The 17,547-nt window shown below is 37.5% G+C and overlaps 1 protein-coding gene across 7 annotated transcripts in view; it reads left to right on the forward strand.

Moving 5' to 3' along the window:
- Nucleotides 1-17,547, forward strand: part of AKAP11 (A-kinase anchoring protein 11) — a 62,100-nt gene that overhangs the window by 28,948 nt on the left and 15,605 nt on the right. For 5 of the 7 annotated variants that reach the window (XM_090025137.1, XM_090025129.1, XM_090025156.1 and 2 more), the window contains 4 exons: nucleotides 142-4,801; nucleotides 7,736-7,891; nucleotides 14,390-14,503; nucleotides 15,297-15,343. In XM_090025137.1, the coding sequence (XP_089881263.1) occupies nucleotides 142-4,801; nucleotides 7,736-7,891; nucleotides 14,390-14,503; nucleotides 15,297-15,343 (4,977 nt within the window). The remainder of the gene's footprint in view (nucleotides 1-141; nucleotides 4,802-7,735; nucleotides 7,892-14,389; nucleotides 14,504-15,296; nucleotides 15,344-17,547) is intronic. The other 2 variants (XM_090025147.1, XM_090025165.1) reach the window with 2 other exon arrangements.

Genomic DNA, 17,547 nt, shown 5'->3' on the forward strand with positions numbered 1-17,547 from the left:
AAGTAAAATCTGCCCTATAACAGAGCTCACAGTCTCAGGCATTTGCAGTGGTAGGGGAGCTGTAATTATTGCCCGGATATTGTTATCAAAATTAGTTGCTCCTACATAATGGTTTTAAAAGCATTTTCTCTTCCATTTTAGGCATTAGCCATGTTACTCCTCGAAGCCACCGTGATGCTGCCTCACAGACGATCCCTTCTCATTGTTTAGAAGCCATCGATTCCAAGATTATTTTTAGTTCTTTTCATCAGAAGTCATCTGCCAAGTCTTCTGCTTCTCTGATAAATATCTTGGGGCTTAAAGAGCTATCCTCCTCTCTAAAGAGTTCAGTCACAACCTCCATTTCTGATCCTTGGGTACAGAGGAGTTTCTACAAGCCATGCAGTTCTTCTGATCAAAGTGTTAATTTTTTGCATAAAACATTGTTTTCCTCCTCTCCTGTTGAATCATCTGAGTCGAATTGCTCTAGCCCAAGTCCGGTCATTTTCTTAGATGAAGAAGGGTATCAAAAAAGCTTGAAAGCAAAACTTCAGCTACCAAAAATTCCACTAGTGAAAGATGGTATAGAGGATTCAGACTCAGAAGTGAGTGAATTTTTTGATAGTTTTGATCAGTTTGATGAACAGGAGCAAAGTCTGGAAAGCACTTGTAAACTTATTAGGGATCCCATCCTTGGTAATCCACCCCAGAAGAGAAGGGTCACTCATGAACAACTGCATTCAATAACCACCACTATGAATCCTCAAAGATTCAAGTTTGATCGTCCCATTCTTCCAGCCAATGTAAGGAAACCAACTCCTCGTAAACCAGAATCACCATATAGCAACCTCTTTGATGTTCCAGATTCCCCACGTCCAGTAAAAGCATCAGGAGAAGACAGTGGGGGTTTGTTCAGTCCTATCAGATCCTCAGCTTTTAGTCCTCTAGGAAGCTGCGCTTCCACTGAATGTCTTTGTCGGATGGATCTCAGTGGAGATGGGAATAATCAAAATTACGATACACTTTACAGTGCATATTCAGATTATGCAAACAATGTTTCATTTGAAATACTAGGTTCTCTTTTTCATCCTCAGTCTTCACCAGGCCAAATACATGCAGAAAACAATTCTAACCTTAGTAGGATTGCCTTAGGAGAGGAAAAAGGTCAACCTTTAGAGTTCAAAGGGAAAACGTCAGTTACGGAGCAAGATAAGAAAGCTAAATCTAAATGCAAATCACTAATGATTAAAGACAGCATTCAAAAATTTGCAACAGAATTGGTTGAGAAAAGTTTTGGCAGTGCATTTAAAGACCTACAGAAAGGAGTTTCTTCATGCACCAATGCACTGTGTCACTTGGCTGCTAGATTGACTTCTTCAGTCTTTCAGATGGCTTTTTACGAGATTGGCAGACAGCGAGCCTTTTCACTGAAGGAACGTGCCATTAATGGACTAGCAAGCCTTTTGGTTAGTGAAGCTATAACAAGTGCTTTGAAAGAACTGCGATATGTAAAGAAACAAATATTTACAAACACAGTTGCAGGATTTGCAGCAGACCTGGCTGAAGAACTTGTTTTTGAAGGAATAATGGAAGTCTGTCAGTTTTCATATCCATCATCGCCCTCGGCTGCCCATTATTCGTCCTTTGAATTTGAAGACAAAGTGGTGAGATCATATGCCAAAGATTTGTCTGAATCTGTCATTCAGGAAGCTTTTATTGAATTATCCCAGGTTGATGTGACCTTCACAACACAAGCAGCAATTAGTGTTTCCATGGACAACATAAAGTATGTAAGTGCAGAAAGTATGTTGCAGTCAACACAAACTTCCACTGCTTTTTCTAATTGTTGTGAAAGAAGTCTTGCAACTTTGCATCCAGTGCAAGAATCTGGAAAAGCATATACTGTTCAACAAGCTTTGTTTTGCACCTCTGGTGTTGTTAGTTCAATACCAGTACCCTTAGCTGGAAGAGCACTTTGTCAACATCAAGTTTCTTCTGATGGTTATAATGCAAAAGTGTGCACTGGTCCAGTCTTACGTGGAAATCTGAAAATGTGCAAAGAGTCAACACAGCCATATTTTACAACTAAAAACAGAGAAGAGGAAGTGGCTTCTCTTAGAAATATTTACCTGACTCCAGATCACAGTCAAAGTACTGGAAGTTGCGCACAGTTTTTGTGTAACCGGAGTGATAACAAACAAACAAACTGTAATTCTGGAGTGAATAACATTTCAGAATTAACTAAGGGGCCAAAAAGCATCAACAGTTTCTCTGGAACAATGGTAGACATGATAGTAAATGAAGCTTACGAAGCAATAACCTCATCTAGAGTTACCAAAGCCATGGAGAGTTATACTGGTTTTTTAACCAGAAAAAAAATAGAGAGAGAACCTCATCTACAGTGTATTGGTGATGACGTACCTAAGATTATGTTTGCTGATCATTTAGCCAAACATATTGTGAAACAGTCTGATAAAACTATATCTGCATTATCCAAAACAAATGAGACTGAAGTATATAATGGAGGCTCACAGACAAATACAGATAATAGCAGAAAAGAAGTGTGTAGTACAATAAAGAAACAGGAGTCTGAAAAACAAAATATTGTTCCTATGATTATGGAACAACAACAGACGCCCTTGAATAATCCATCTAAAATTCTTGTTACTCCAGCTCATTCTACTCAGTGTTGTCTTTCTCCACCAAAACATCATGCTCAGGAACAAAAAGGATATGGAGTACCTAGGTTTTGTTCAGGCGTCCTGCCACCTTGTCTACCTGTGACTGTTACTAGGCACATTGTAGAAGACTTCACTAATTCCAGAAGCTGTTCAGTAAAGTCCTTAAATAAACCATTGAAAAAATATGATATGCAAAACGCACTGTCGGTTCCTATGGCTTTTGGGCAGGAAAGTTCTTTACTACACACAATGACGTTTGGCAATGAAGATGCTTTGCAGGTGGATGATAAATCAAGTATTAGAGATGGAAATATCTGTGCAGTTCCTGATACGCCACCACCAACTCCTTTAGTACCTTTACAGACAAATTCTGAATGGAACTTAAGGAAGCTAACCAAGAAACTTAAGGGAGAATTAGCAAAGCAGTTTGCACCTGCAACACCACCCTCCACACCTTATAACCCAGCTGCTGCTGGGTTATCTGAAACTGAACATGACTCCTTCGGAAAGGAAGAATTTATGTTAAAACTTATGCGATCACTTTCTGAAGAAGTTGAAAGCAGTGACGATGAAGAACATTTTCAAATGCTGGAGGAGAAAGCTGCACATTCAGAGAGAACAGTAGAGTATGCGGATCATTTAGCCAGCCGTATCATTTCAATGGCAACTGAAATGGCTGCTTCTCACTTAGATGCCAAAACAGCTCAAAGAGAAGCTGATAAACGCCTCCAGTTAAATGTGCAAAACAAAAGATGTGCATATACTGCGTTTATAAACATCCCAGAAGAAACTTTAAATTCACTGTGGAACTATGCAGGTGATATGGCTGGAAAAGTTATCAGTGAGGCCAAGAAAATGGTAAAATCAAGGCATTGCAAGCTACTGAGGTTAAAGCGGGTCAGTTGTCATGTGGACTGTCTTCATCTTAGACGAAAGGATAAAGATTGTAGTTTGAAAGAGAGGTGGGGTCCAGTGGTGGACCAGTGGTCCAGAGAGGTAGATTCATCGATGCTTTCTTTACCTCAGAGTTCAAGCTCAACAGGTCTGACTTCCAAGTATCCAAGCTGTGAGAGTGTGACTGATGAATATGCAGATCACATCATTCAAGTTCTGAAAAGGGAAGGTGGTAACAGCGAGTTATTAATGGATCAGTATGCCAGTAGACTTGTTTACAGATCTATAAAATCAGGCTTACAGCAAGCTGCCAGGAAAATCAAACTGAAGTACAATAGAAGAATATTTCCTGGACGAAACGCCGAGGTAAATGGTAAGCACGAACTGTTGAAGGTATCGAATAATGATACACAAAAGCAAATGAGAAGTAGCATTCATCAGTGTGAAGACCAAACTTTTGAAAGGAATAACAATACACACAGAACTGAATGCCCAGACTCGCTCCATTTTTCAGAGTCCCTTGCTCACAGCATAACTTCTGATGTCAGAAGAAAACTGCAAATGTCAGCAGTATGTTTACCAAAATCTTTAACAGATTCTTGTCTGTATACGAAATCTAAACATGATGACGTCACAGGGGATCTCTTTAAAACAACATTTCTTCCTTTCTCTGAAAAACACAAGCTGTATCATAGTACAGGAAGCCTAAATGAAATTGGTTACAGTGAAGGCATAATTCAAGCGATAGAACAGTATGCCAGAAAAATGGTGGATGACACTTTAGAAATGAGTTTGGAGTCTGCTGTTCTTCAAGCTGCTGAAAACAAGAAAAATGGGGATAGATTCACTTACACCAAAAAGTTGTCCCCTTTTTCTGGAACAGCCTGCAGATATTGCAGTATGAAAGAACATCAGTATTGTACTGAAAGTTCATCTCAATGCCTCCCCGCACAAGACCCCCACACTAGTATCAGGCAAATACCGAATTCAAGGTTGGGTGGTGTCTGTCAAAAATCCAGAGTTTTACACCTTGATATTCCCAAAATTCATATTGACATGGAACAGAAGACATTATTTTCTGAGAAGGTAGTCACTGCAGCTATTGAGAAAGCAGAGAGAGAACTGAGCAACACAAGCTTGGCAGCTGATAGTGGTATTGGTCAAGATGGAATCAGTTTTGCTGAGAGTCTTACTACAGAAATAATGACGTCAGCTATGACTAATATTGGTCATGCTGTTAATATGAGGTAATATTGTCGTCTTATTTTTTTTCTTTTTGTTTTAGCAAATGGCAAATTGTTAATGTGAAAACTTCTGTGATCAAAAGCAATTTTGAATTGCATTTTGTAAATACAAATTTAAATTACAAAGTACATTCCCACACCTTGGCTTCGTATGGGTCCGCTTGACAACAGATAATATATTTTTATTTCCTTGGCTCTTAAATAGTGTGGTGATGTGTAAGATTAAAATATTTGGTTATGTTGTTAATATTTACTGTGGTAGTGCTTGGAGGCCTTGTGAATAGTTGAAAGCCACAATCAGGTTGGTCCAGTTTTTTCAAGATACCAAATAGCTAATAGATGACAGTATCTGTTCAAAAGCACTCAAAGCCTAAGAGATAGGTCTTCCATTTTCTCACACAACAGTTGCAGGCAAAATGCAGAGAACTCCATCTCTTCGTCTTGATGGCCTCAAACATATAAAACTGAACACTATTACATTTTTAGGTTGTGGCCCTGTATGCATGTTATTTGAAATCCTTATTTGGAGCACATGTAACTTTTTAAATGCAAGTGTTTGATTCACAAAGGCTAACATTGAATTGTTATGTAGATGTCACTTTTCAAGACGTTTTAATGAAAGTTTCAAGCTAAATTATGGTACTAAGAGCCAATGAAATGTTGGGCAGGGGAAGGAGGGACAGCTGTGCATTATTCCAGCATGACGGAGGTATTGTGATTCTAAGAAGACAGAGAATATGGAAGTTTCTTGGAAGAACATGGTTAGCAGTTTACACTTGCTGTGTGGTATGTTTGTGACCTGTTTCTTTGCACGGCTGTGGAGGGGACAGGAAAACACATTCTCTAACCCAGGGATGTCAAACATCTTTGCTCCTCCCTGCTGTACAGGCTGGATCCAGACCATGTGGTTCCTCATAGGCTGGATTCGGACCCACTTCCGGCAGGTTGAATTGCAGTGGTGGAAATTGCCACAGGAGCCTGTAGTTCAGGGAGCCACAGATTAATGTTGCTTCTTCTTGCCCTGCCCCTGAATTTCCAGTGCCTTTAGGAGTTACGTGAGCTGAATATTTGATGCCCCTGTTCTAACCAACAGAACGCCTGTATATGGACTACCAGAGTTTGCCTTTAAGGTTACGTTTAATTTGTTCCTACCCTGTATATTTTCAAATTTAGCCTTTTAAAAAATGATTACAGCTTTTTAAAAAGTTATTACATTGAATCTTATAAAGCATTTATAGCTAATTTTATTACCATATTTACTTATATAACACACATGCACCTTTCTCCCAAAAATTAGCCTTCCAGAATCGGGGTGCATGACTTAAGCAGGGTATCGACTTGCCTTTTTCTGCACATAATAGAAGAATGTCATCCTATTTCACAGTTCCGCAGACTGTTTTTAGCTGTTTTGAAAATCCTAAGTTTGTCAATGGAGTTCAGTCCTCAGCAGCAGCTACAGTTTAAGCTTTGGGCTGAGCACCCAAGATCTGCTGACGATTCTGCTGTCAAAGAGCGTTTGCCTGAGTAGGAAAGAGAGTGAGCGAGCTGAAGATTAGGCTTTGTTATTATTCTTGGTGATCAGCTCCAGAAAAAGTCTCTTCATTGTGTCTTCCTAAAAATAAGGTGCACATCTTATTTGGGGATGTGTGGTATGTGGGGAAATACAGTATAAAAATTAAATGAGCTCATTTTGTTTGATGTTTTCATGCAAATTCAGGTTTCTGAAGTTACTTATACAAAAGAGAAGAGTCTATAAAATAAAGTTAGTTGCCTTACCACGTTGAAACAGGAAAAATAAACCTTTATCTACTTTTTTATTTTTAAAAAATGTTTGTTTAATTGTATGTGCATGAGTGGTAAACATGCTTGTTTCTGCCAGCATTTTGTCTAGACTAATCATGTGACTGGTTGAGCAAGACTGACCATAGCAAGTGAGAAAAATTAGCCAAAATGTTAGAGCTATGTGAAGCTTCAGTCACTGATTCCATTTGGCGGAGATTTGGCCTGATTTGGCAGCCGAATCTCTGAATCCGAATTGAATCAGGAGACCCTTTAATCTCTTGAATCAATTCGGAGAGATTCGACAAATCAGACATAGACACAGCTTTAAATGTTTTTTCTACATACCTTGCGGTAGCAGGCTGCTCGTGAATGCTGAGATGGTGAGGTGGATGGAGTGTCCCACAGGAGCACGGTGGGGGGTCCCCCGCACACTCGGCAGCAGTCCCGAAAGTGGACCAAAAGCCCTTCCACGTGGGGTGGACACAGGGGGTCTCCTGCGTGCTTGGTGTTGCACCAGAAGTACTTCTGCCCCCTGCGCTCCTGTGGGACACTTTATTCACCCCACCATCTCAGTGTTCACGAGCCATGCCTGATACCTCGAGGTACGTAGAAAAAACATTTAAAGCTGTATCTATGGCCGAATCACTGATTCTCCAAATCAGAATCGAATCACTGTCCCCCGATTCAGGCCGAATCAAAATTGACTATGGCCTGCTTTGCACACCCCTACAAAATGTTGCATTGTGCATAAGTCAAAAGATGCTAGAACCCCCTCCTGTGTAGCTGTATACTTTTTAATTAATATAAAGTCTATAGGACTTAAATACCAAGCACCAGTATGCTATGAATTAGTCTTCCCAGTGATGCTTTGTGCTTGCACAGTAACTACCTTCCCTGGTGGAAGAAGATCCCGAATGGTGCCCCCAGGCTTGATTCATTTTGCAAAAGTCTAATTTGTATATGTATGTATTAGAAAAACCATCTCAAAATGATTGATTACCTAGTTTTGGGGTAGTTGAGTGATTTCACTCATGTCTCCTGCTTTTCATGAGACTTAATATATCTGAAGTGTCATTAAACTGGCTACCTGAACTTTTTTGGAGCAGCATGAAATGCAACACTATAGAGGTGTTCTGTATTTTTAATTTTGTTTAGTTCTGTGGGAAGAGAAGGAGTCCACTCTGCTGAATCTATTGTTAGCCAACAGACGAGTCTGAGTATTGGTGATGATAGCACTGGCAGCTGGTCCAATTTAAGTTTTGAAGATGAGCATGCTGATGAGAGCAGCAGTTTTCTTCATCTCAGTGACAGGTAACTATGAAAACACGCTAATATAGATACAGAATAACCTCATGCTGTATTGATGTGGTTTAGCTTTCTCTTTCGGAGAAGAGCTTTATTTCCCATTTAACAGGAAAGTGTTTTCAGTGAAATTGGCTCTAGAATTATGTTTAAATTAACATTACCCTTCAGAAGGGGATTTTTATCATGCGTGTTTACGTTCGCACACAAATATGTGTATTAAAAATTAGGGTATGGGTTTTAACAATTTCCTGGCATGAGTTAGCTTTCATAGTATGTTAGCATAGCACATTGTCATGCATAAAAATCTGTATATTTTGATGTGCATATTTAATGACAAATTTTAATATATTAATGAACACACTTTAATAGCAGTGCTAAAATGCAAATTATAGGTTTGGCAGAATTTGATTTGTTTTTAATAACTGTGATCAATAATATCAATATTCATTGATTTTTGTTTGTTTATTTTTTATATATTTTAATTTTCAGGAGTGCATTAAGTTAGTGGTGCACTCTGATTTACCAGACGATTTATTAATGACCGTATACTATTACTCTAGTGCAGTTTAACTGCCTACCGTGATGCACATAACTACTGAAGGACTGCTGCCAACTGAGCAGCAGAGCTGCTATCAGTCCTGGCTTTGTTCACCCTTGCCCATTTTGTCACTTCCCCTCTCTCTTTGTTCCCAGTCCCCTAGGATTTCTGAGAGTTGGAGTCCAAACTACAGTCATTATGGTTCTGTAGGACTGCTCCCTGTCATCCAACACTATCAGTCATCATTTGTCTTATGTCCCCTTTTTATAAATTTTGTTTATTAACTATGGAAGTATTTTTTTCATCTGTCTGTAAGGGTGAAGTTGAAATCAATGTTTATCAACATTTATCAATTAAAAATTGAAGACTTTGTTTGCAAGAACAAGAACATTGTAACTTTTAAAATTTTCATGGTTTAAGTTATTTTATTCAAATTTTCTATTTTAACTGTTCTGTTTTTACAAAAAACTTTTAACAGAAAAAATTGAACCATATCAGACTTAAGGAGCTGGATTTGCAGGTTGACATTTGTAAGCCCTTTCAGCTGAAGTTGAATTTGGAAAGCTCTGTAAGGCTTTTCTTTATAGTGATATATCAGGGTCCTCAGGAAATGGGTTCCCTTAGGCAGAGTGCACTTACTGCTCTGGAAAATTTAGATTTTGGTATAGAATCCATTATTGTCCTGTTGAGAGATTTTCTGCACTATAAACTTTCTTCATAAAACTTGCATGCTTGTTAGCAGCTGAACATCAATAAAGTAAATTAGCACCCAACATTAATAAAATAATTTGTACTATAAATGTAGGGTTTTTGTAAATAACAGAAGGCCATCATCCTTACCAAGAATGGTTAACATAAACATTTTAAAGCATATTTTACATTGAGTTTTCAGAGCAAAAACATGTCTAACTACTTAAAATGGAAGAAAGTATGCTTTTTGTAGCTTTCCAGCTCATGACCAAGGACACAGATTTTTGTCATATTTTCCTTTAAAACAGAATCTGTTAGCATATTGAGACTATTCTCGGGGGAAGATATTTTGGAAAGTTGTGAACATTTGAAAAGCAGGTTATAATTAAAGTTACTGTTTAAAGTTAGCTGTAATTTTCACTGTAACAGATCTCGGATGTTGATTTACAGTACACACATTGTATTAGTTTCTAGTATGAATATAACTGCTTTCATAACTTGTTTTAAAGACTTGTCTAAAAACTATCGCACATTAGAACACCAAACTGATAATTACCAAATCCTTCCCAGAAAAATATAAGTAACTATGTTTTCTTAGAAATGTGGTTTCCCACTTTTTGGTATTCTGAAAAGGTTCCTAAGATCATATAACCTTGAAAGCAGCCTTCTGGGTACATTGTTGGCTGTGATCCGTACCATACTGTAGGGTAGTAAAAGTCAGAGAAAATAGAAAACATTACATGATAATATTGCTTTCCTGTTAGTGAGCATCGTGTTGGTGTTAGCTACTCTAATAACTTTTGCAAACAATAGTTTGCAGATGGTTCTTTGAGCAAAAAGATTGAGTTGTCTATCATATAATGACTTCAGTATCATGCTGCTTGTGCCTATATGCTGGAATATAGGGAAAAGAGGAAATATATTTTTTCCTTACAACTCCAAAATAATGGAAGAATAGAATCGGATTTATTTTTGGTAATGTGTTCACTTGTTATAGTGCAAATTACACACATCAATCAAGAAATTGTGGGATCCATGTTTATATGTGAAGTTTGTTAATAAATAGTATTTGCTACTGAGGTGTAATTATTCAAATTATGTAATAAAAATGTCATGTATTTACATCTGAAACTATATTAAATAAACATTTTACAGTTATGCAGCTGGATCTATGATAAAGTATTAAGGGTAGAAATCTTACAAAATTGATTATAATAATGCAACACTGGATGGAGTGTAAAGCAGATCTTCAGTGGAAGTGCATGAAGTAAATACACAGAAATATTCAAGAAGTTGGGAATAAAAGGTGGAAGTATTTTAAGGAAATTAGTAGCCTGCAATCCACAGTTGCAATGGCTGATTATTTATAATTGTTTTCTGTAGTCAGTGTTCAGTTAGCATGGAAACGGAGGGGCAATATTTTTTATTGAACTATTGATGATTAGTTATTTCAACATTTCTCATAGTATAGAAATGAGCTTAACTTCATTATTTTAAATGAGCAGAGACACTTAGTTATTGCAGTTATAATATGAATTTTTAATGTACTTTTCAAATAGGCATGCTTATATCTTAATGCATTTTTAAAACAGTATTAAGAGCCTGTATAACAAATCATTCAAGAGCTGGTAATGTAGAATTACTTATTTTTTCTCATTTTTTACCATGTACTTTAACTGCCACTTCATCTCCCTTTTTTCTTTTAATACTCCTTAGCACTGGATAAAAAGTGAAAAAAAAATCTGAAAAGTAGAGAAATGTCATTTGACCTCATGATGACAAAACGTATACAACACCCATGTTTTTATAGTTTATCATATTGTTCTGACTAGGGAATTAAATTATTTAGCATGCAGCTTAACATGAAACTGAATGCTTCATATTTATATTATTGTTTTGCTCCTGATTTCTTTGTATTAAAACAGAAAAGATGACTTTCAACAGTAGAGGGTGCTTTCATCATGCATAATAGGTTTTGTAGTAATAGTGCTGGTTTTACTAACCAGATTTTGTTACAATTCTACTCCTGTCTTGCTTCTAAGCTCATGTGTAGAGAGACACCCTGTAATCATTCAACTAAAGCATGTCCTATCATTTCTAAAGTCTCAAGTATGAGCAACTTTTCCTTGATATGAATATGTTTCCTTATATGTATTCATCCTTTCTTTCTCCGCTTAGAGCAGTTAGGTGAGTTGGCTAGGGCTATTATTATTTTTATACAATCTCTATTATAAACACCCTTGTTGAAAGCAGCATCCTGTAGTCCTCTCTTTCAGTCTCCTAAGTTCTTGACTCTTACTAATATCATAGAAATTTGGCTAGCATGATCTATTTTACCTGCTCAACAATTTAAGCCTTTGTCTGTTTTGCTATCGAAATCACTTATTAAGACACTTTTTTACTGGTCATATAAAGGCCACGTCAGTTAAGGGTATTCAGGTCTACTGCTAAGTAGTTCAGTTTTCTTTGTAGGTACTTCTTAGATCAGTATGTTTACACATCGTTAAGGACACTGGGAATCTTGTTGATACCATCATTAGCATTATGGGTATTTAAGAACAAATTTCCGTCTGCAGTTATGATATAGTGGTATTTCGTAGCCTTAGTTCTCTTCAGAATTTAAAAGGACACTAAATTCATAGATTTTATAATTTATTTCCATAAGAAATGATAGACCTGAGCATGATAAACATTTTCAGAAAGTCTCTGTTTATGGTTCTGATTGGCCAGCTACCCACTACTGTGCTTACAGTTGTTTTTCTTCTGGGGTTTCTAAATGGTCCACTACTGCCAAAAGTTTTTATCCACTCAGCAGACTGGTTTACAGGTTTGATTTAGTGACTACCGATTGGATTTCAGTTACACATGCACCTAGTTATGAATTGAAAGTGGAGGTAGAAGATCAAATTTACCCTTTGTTGGGGAAGAAAAAAGCTGTTTGTAGAATTGGGCAAATGTTGATGCACAGATCACATTTAGTTCATATTTTGAAGATTATCATAGCACTAGCTGTTATAGTTATGAAGACTTTTTTACTAGCTTAGATTCTGGAATATAAAATAAATTCCCCAGGAAAAAAAGCACGTGCAGTTCAACCAGCTGCAGTCTAACCCTGCATGACTTGCTTCCCTGTTCTTGTTTTTGTTCCTTGAGAAGAGAAGATGTTTCATGGTAAAATGAACTTTTACTGATAACATTTGTACTTGAATTAATGAACTTTTAGAAGTGGTTTGTTTTGGATAAAGAAGAGATATTATGTATTAGACTAATCTGAAAGTGCAGGAGGGAAGATTCTGCTTATTTTTGGTATTAGTGAACCACATCAAGAGTACAGGATACTTGAGAGAATAGTTGTAGATACTTCATATCTAATTTATTGTGTTGAAGGTGACCTCAAGGATGATAATTTTAATGCAGTTACTATTTTATGACCTTATGTAAATTTGCTTGGTAATTCAGGGTCTAACAGACACACATACACGTTACACAAGACAGCAGTTTGTTATTGGTAGGGCAGCAACATTTATTTTCTACTCCTTCCATCTCCATTGCATTTCAGAGCACTTTGAAGCAGTGGCAGTGCATAGGGGTGCATGTGCACCCCCCCCGGCATGGCAGTGTACCTCCTACAAAAAACGGTCGCTGTTTCCCACCTCTGCCACCGACATTGCTGGTGCCATCTGTGGGTGGTCACCGACCTCTGGTTGGCACTTGCTGCCACCCCCCCCAGAAGTTCCTGCAGGAGCTCCCCTGCTTATTGCTGCTGTGCTCCCAGTGCTGCTATGCTTCCCCAGCTGCCAGGGCTACGTGTTTTTCATGCTTTGAAGAAACTTATAGTGTCTCCTTCAATTCACAGCCTGTTCTGTAGAGGACTTCAGTCTTCAGTGATCCTGATCCAAGTTGTCAACAGACAAAAATTAACTTTATTAAAAAAACCCCCTAGATTTATCATCACTATGCAGTTTAGCCATGTGATGAATTCAAACCTTAATGATGGTTAGCTTCTCCCATAAAATATAAGCACAATCACATTAGAAGTATGGTTTTATTCCGAATGCGATACTTTTGTCTTTCCCTTTTACAATCTGATTGAGAATCGGGACACTTCTTTCTTCTGCCCTTTAGGTGTGATTGTGTCAAAAATATGTCAAAAGGAAAGATTCTATATGCAAATACACAATGATGGTACTAATACACTATAATTAATGGATGTGCTTTCAGATGATATATTTGTAATTCTGAATTAAGTTCAAGTAAACATTAAAATTTTCATATATTATATAGTGCAGCTTTGCTTGAGAGATTTTTCACAACTGCCTGCATATATAGCTGTGTAGCATAGTAGTTAACTGTTGTTTGCATGTCCAAAATGTTTGGAAAACTGCTTTTAATTTTTTTTAAAGCTGTGGCAATTTTGTTGATTTGCTGTAATTTTAGATTTTAATTGCTTTCTCTGGAGACTTTTTACAAACTGCTATTTTTTGTTTATATCTTCATTTGAGTGAGGAAGAGACTTACTAAAATGAACACATTCTGTGTTATACTGAAATGAACTGGCAGTATTGGAGCTCTGCAACTTTGTTTTGTTTTTATGCTTGCAGGCTTCAGGTATTTGTGTTTTAAGTGTTCATTTTATTGTTACAGAACTGTGTTACTTTACCTGCTTTAAATCTTGACCTGTATATGAATGTGGAATAAATACAGCTCATATGTAGAACAGAATCCCAGTTACCAGGGAATTAAAATTTTGCTACAGAATAAATTATTATATATTTAGAAAAGTTACAAGGAACAATTTTTAAAAAGTCACTTGTAAAGAATAATGGATCTGATGTTCTAAAACTATTTTATACATACCAGTCTTTTTCTCAGTTCCAAACATTTCTTGCTAATCCAACTGTAGCAGTTGACTGCTGGGTTTTTGGAATTGGATTTACTGAAAGATTTTTCACTTTGAAAACTACGAAGTTCATAATTGTATAAAGTCTTGACTAATATTAATATGAATAACAAATTGGGACCCATACTCCTGTGAATAGTCCTGTTGAAACCAATGATACTGTTGACACAAAAAGGAGATATGAGTCTAAGAACAGAATTACTGTAAGCAGTGATTTAGAAAATTAATACAAGTACAATTAATTTTTTTTTTTGTACTCTGGTCCAGGCAAGCCTTTTTAGGAAGTTGCACTGGTTTTGCATCAGATGTTTTGACAAATCAACTCTGAGGAAAATGAAGGTTCTAGGTTGAGCTACTGTTTTGTTTTTTTTTCTAGTTGTGCTCTGTTCTCTTCTTCCCCTGGCAGTAATGGTAACAGCAGTAGCTGGAGCAGTCTTGGTTTAGAAGGAGATATATATGAGGAGAATTTATCCTTTCCAACATCAGACAGGTTGGTCGAGTCCAGAAATATAAAGAGATGAGTTCCTCATAATTAATGCATGGAGTAAACATTTTTTGCAGATGAGGGATACAATGCATTTTTGTAATCTGATATATTATCAACACGCTTCTCACCTAATCATTTGATTTTCTTTAATGAATTCATACTGAATGGATAAATTCTGCTGTGCTAAATTTGTGAATGTTCTTTAGGCGCAAAATAAAAACGATCTTTTGTGCATGGTTTGCTTGCTAGTCCATAAGTCTTTCAATTACTTTTTCATGCAAACAAGAGAGCTTGCTTCCTACAGGATTTCTGTTTTTCTCCTTTTGCTTTAGCTTATGAAAACTATTAAATTGCTTTATAGAGGGGTCTTTTGCATAAATAATATATGATTAAAGAATGCTAAATCCTCATGTCTTGTATCAAACTGAAAATAAAACTTTCCTGCTTACTTAAAGGTAACAAAACAATTTTTCTCCTAAAAAAGCCAAAAATGAAACCAAGCAAACAAACAAACCAAAAATACACCACCACCACATTTTCATATTCCAGTTAGGATCTCTTTATTTTGTAAACATAGAAATTTGTTAACAAATTCATTTATAACATGAAATGGTGTGAGAAGCAAAGCTTCCTTTTTCATGGTCATTTCCTGATTTTTATTTTTATTTTTATTTTTTTTTATAAATTTGTTCTTTTTTCTCTTTAACCTTCATCACCCAGTCGTCAGTTTGAATGCATCCATTATTAGCCTACTGGGTTTGTGTTAATATTTTGCTGTTTTATTTTTAAAATCCAGTGATGGAACTGAAGATAAAGAGGAAGAGCCCAAGGATACTGTAGAAGGTAATGACTGTTCCAGCAAGGGTTGCTGTAGCTGTCGTCTCTAAATTGCATAAATTAGAGAGGAAAGTGAGACTCCCATTATACATAGATTGTTTACCTAATGCACATCAAGTAAGTGTCAAAGGATAAAACCACTTACATACTTTTCGACATCCTTTCATCTACAGTATTTGAGAAATAGGAATTACTTTGGTTGTTCAGACAACATGAACGTTTAATAATATGAACTACTGAAGTCAGTTAACTGGACATGTGAAATCAGATGAATGTGAAAAAAACATGTTAGTACAGATTTCTGCAGAATTTGGATGCTGGAGAAATTACTATGATGTTCTTTCATTTTACTGTAGCGTGGTGCAAGTTTTCTTCACAAAAACCAAATGAAAAACATAGGCTTATGTTGCTTGTTGTGTTGTGTTCCTTTTTAGTGCAGCTTAGAATGAAGGCTGTGAGGGAGTCTTTTTATAGCTCAGGGTGACTAGACTCACTCACTGTGGTTTAGGTATGAGCTGCTAAAGGCTTACATTGAAAGAAGATGGCCAAAATACACAATGATATGGCCATAACCCCTCCCTACCCCTAAGAATATGAGCTGATATATAACATTTCTGTGCCGACTGTACTTTTCCTTGTATTGTGATAAAATTTTAGATGAGACAAAAGGAGGTTGTAGACAGAAAAGGTTTTGGAAATGTGGAAGAGAAGCTCATAGTTAAGTATTTGTCTCCAAAGCAGGGATTTAGCTGGAAGTTTTCAGACAGAATTGATGTGGGGAAACGCATCTTGACAACTGTTGATCCTCTGGGTCATGGTGTATGTGCAAGAGGTTATGCAAGCAGCATACCAAGACTTTCAGCACATATGCCTATACAAAAGTATGGAGGATTGGAGGCTGCCCTAGACCTATCATCCCTGCTTTAAACTATTGGGAGGCAGTCCAAAGGTCCAAGTTCAGACATTCAGTGCTTCAATTGTTGTAGCTTCTGCCAGACAGCAGCAGATTAGAGCTGCTGCCCACTGCCTAACACCTCAGCAAGAGTGTGTCTCTGGCAGGGTGATGTCCCTTAGCCTTCCTCCAACTAAGGAGTACCCACAAGGCAGTGGGGGCTAGGGTTTTGAGGTGCCCTATACTCTTTTGTCTCTGGAGGTTGCACCATTGTGGTATTTTATAGGAACTGCCCGACCATGAGTAATCTCACCACACTGCCACCTAACCCTCCACAGATACAAAATATATCTCATAGTTTAAAATATTACTCTCCACTTTACCATGGAGTTTTTTTAATCTTTCTTGTATTGCCACTTCTATTTAGCCACGTCATTCAGTGCAGAGGACTGTTATTTCTTAGTTTATTGTTTGCATTGCATTACCACCCAAAGGCCACAGTCAGGGATGAGATACTTTGTACAATAGCACTGTGCAGACACAGTAGACATTATCCCTGCCCTTCAGACCATTATCATACATTAAACACTGTATATCATGTTAGTTGTTAGTCTTGTCTGAGTTAATTTAGCCTTAGGCACTTTTTCAGCAATAGGATTTCTGGGTCTGCAATATCCTCAGTGAATACTTAGCACAGGTAGGGACCAACTAAAATTGCGATTTTGTGGATTTCATGGATTTTGTGAAATCTGGCACTGTCCACTTTTGTGGGCAAAATCCTGGATGGGGGAAAAATCTGTGCGGGGGGGGGAAATAAAATCCATGGGGGAAAAAATGTTGGTTTCCCCAGAAGGGGTGCCTGCTTTAAGGGCTGCCAGTAAGATGGCTGCTGTCCTTGCCCTTTGCTGCCGATTGGCTGTGACAGCTGCCTGTCACTTGACTCTACTCTTCTCTATCAAGTGGCGTTGAAGGGCGGAGTTGCATGATAGACAACCCTCACAGCCCGTCAATGGTGAGGGGTGGGCCCATGTGACAGGCAGACATCACAGCCAATCAGCAAAGGGTGGGCCCCATAGCCTCAACCTATCTGAGGGGGGGGGGGGTGGGGAGGGGGTGTCATGCTCCACCAACAAAATGGCTGCTGGGCGCTGTGTTTTGCCTGTGAAATCAGTGGGCGGCTGCCTCAATTTAGGTATGTCCCTAAGCATAGGAAACCAAAAATCATGGAATTATTGTGCAGGTCCATTCCTTCTAATCCAGTAAATGTTATGGATTTTCTGAAATAGATTTTTTTTCTTCTATGGCTTATCAGGCTCTG

This window comes from Crocodylus siamensis, chromosome 1 (genome assembly GCF_052110815.1).
Source record: "Crocodylus siamensis isolate JL-2025a chromosome 1, ASM5211081v1, whole genome shotgun sequence".
NCBI classification, from domain to species: domain Eukaryota; kingdom Metazoa; phylum Chordata; order Crocodylia; family Crocodylidae; genus Crocodylus; species Crocodylus siamensis.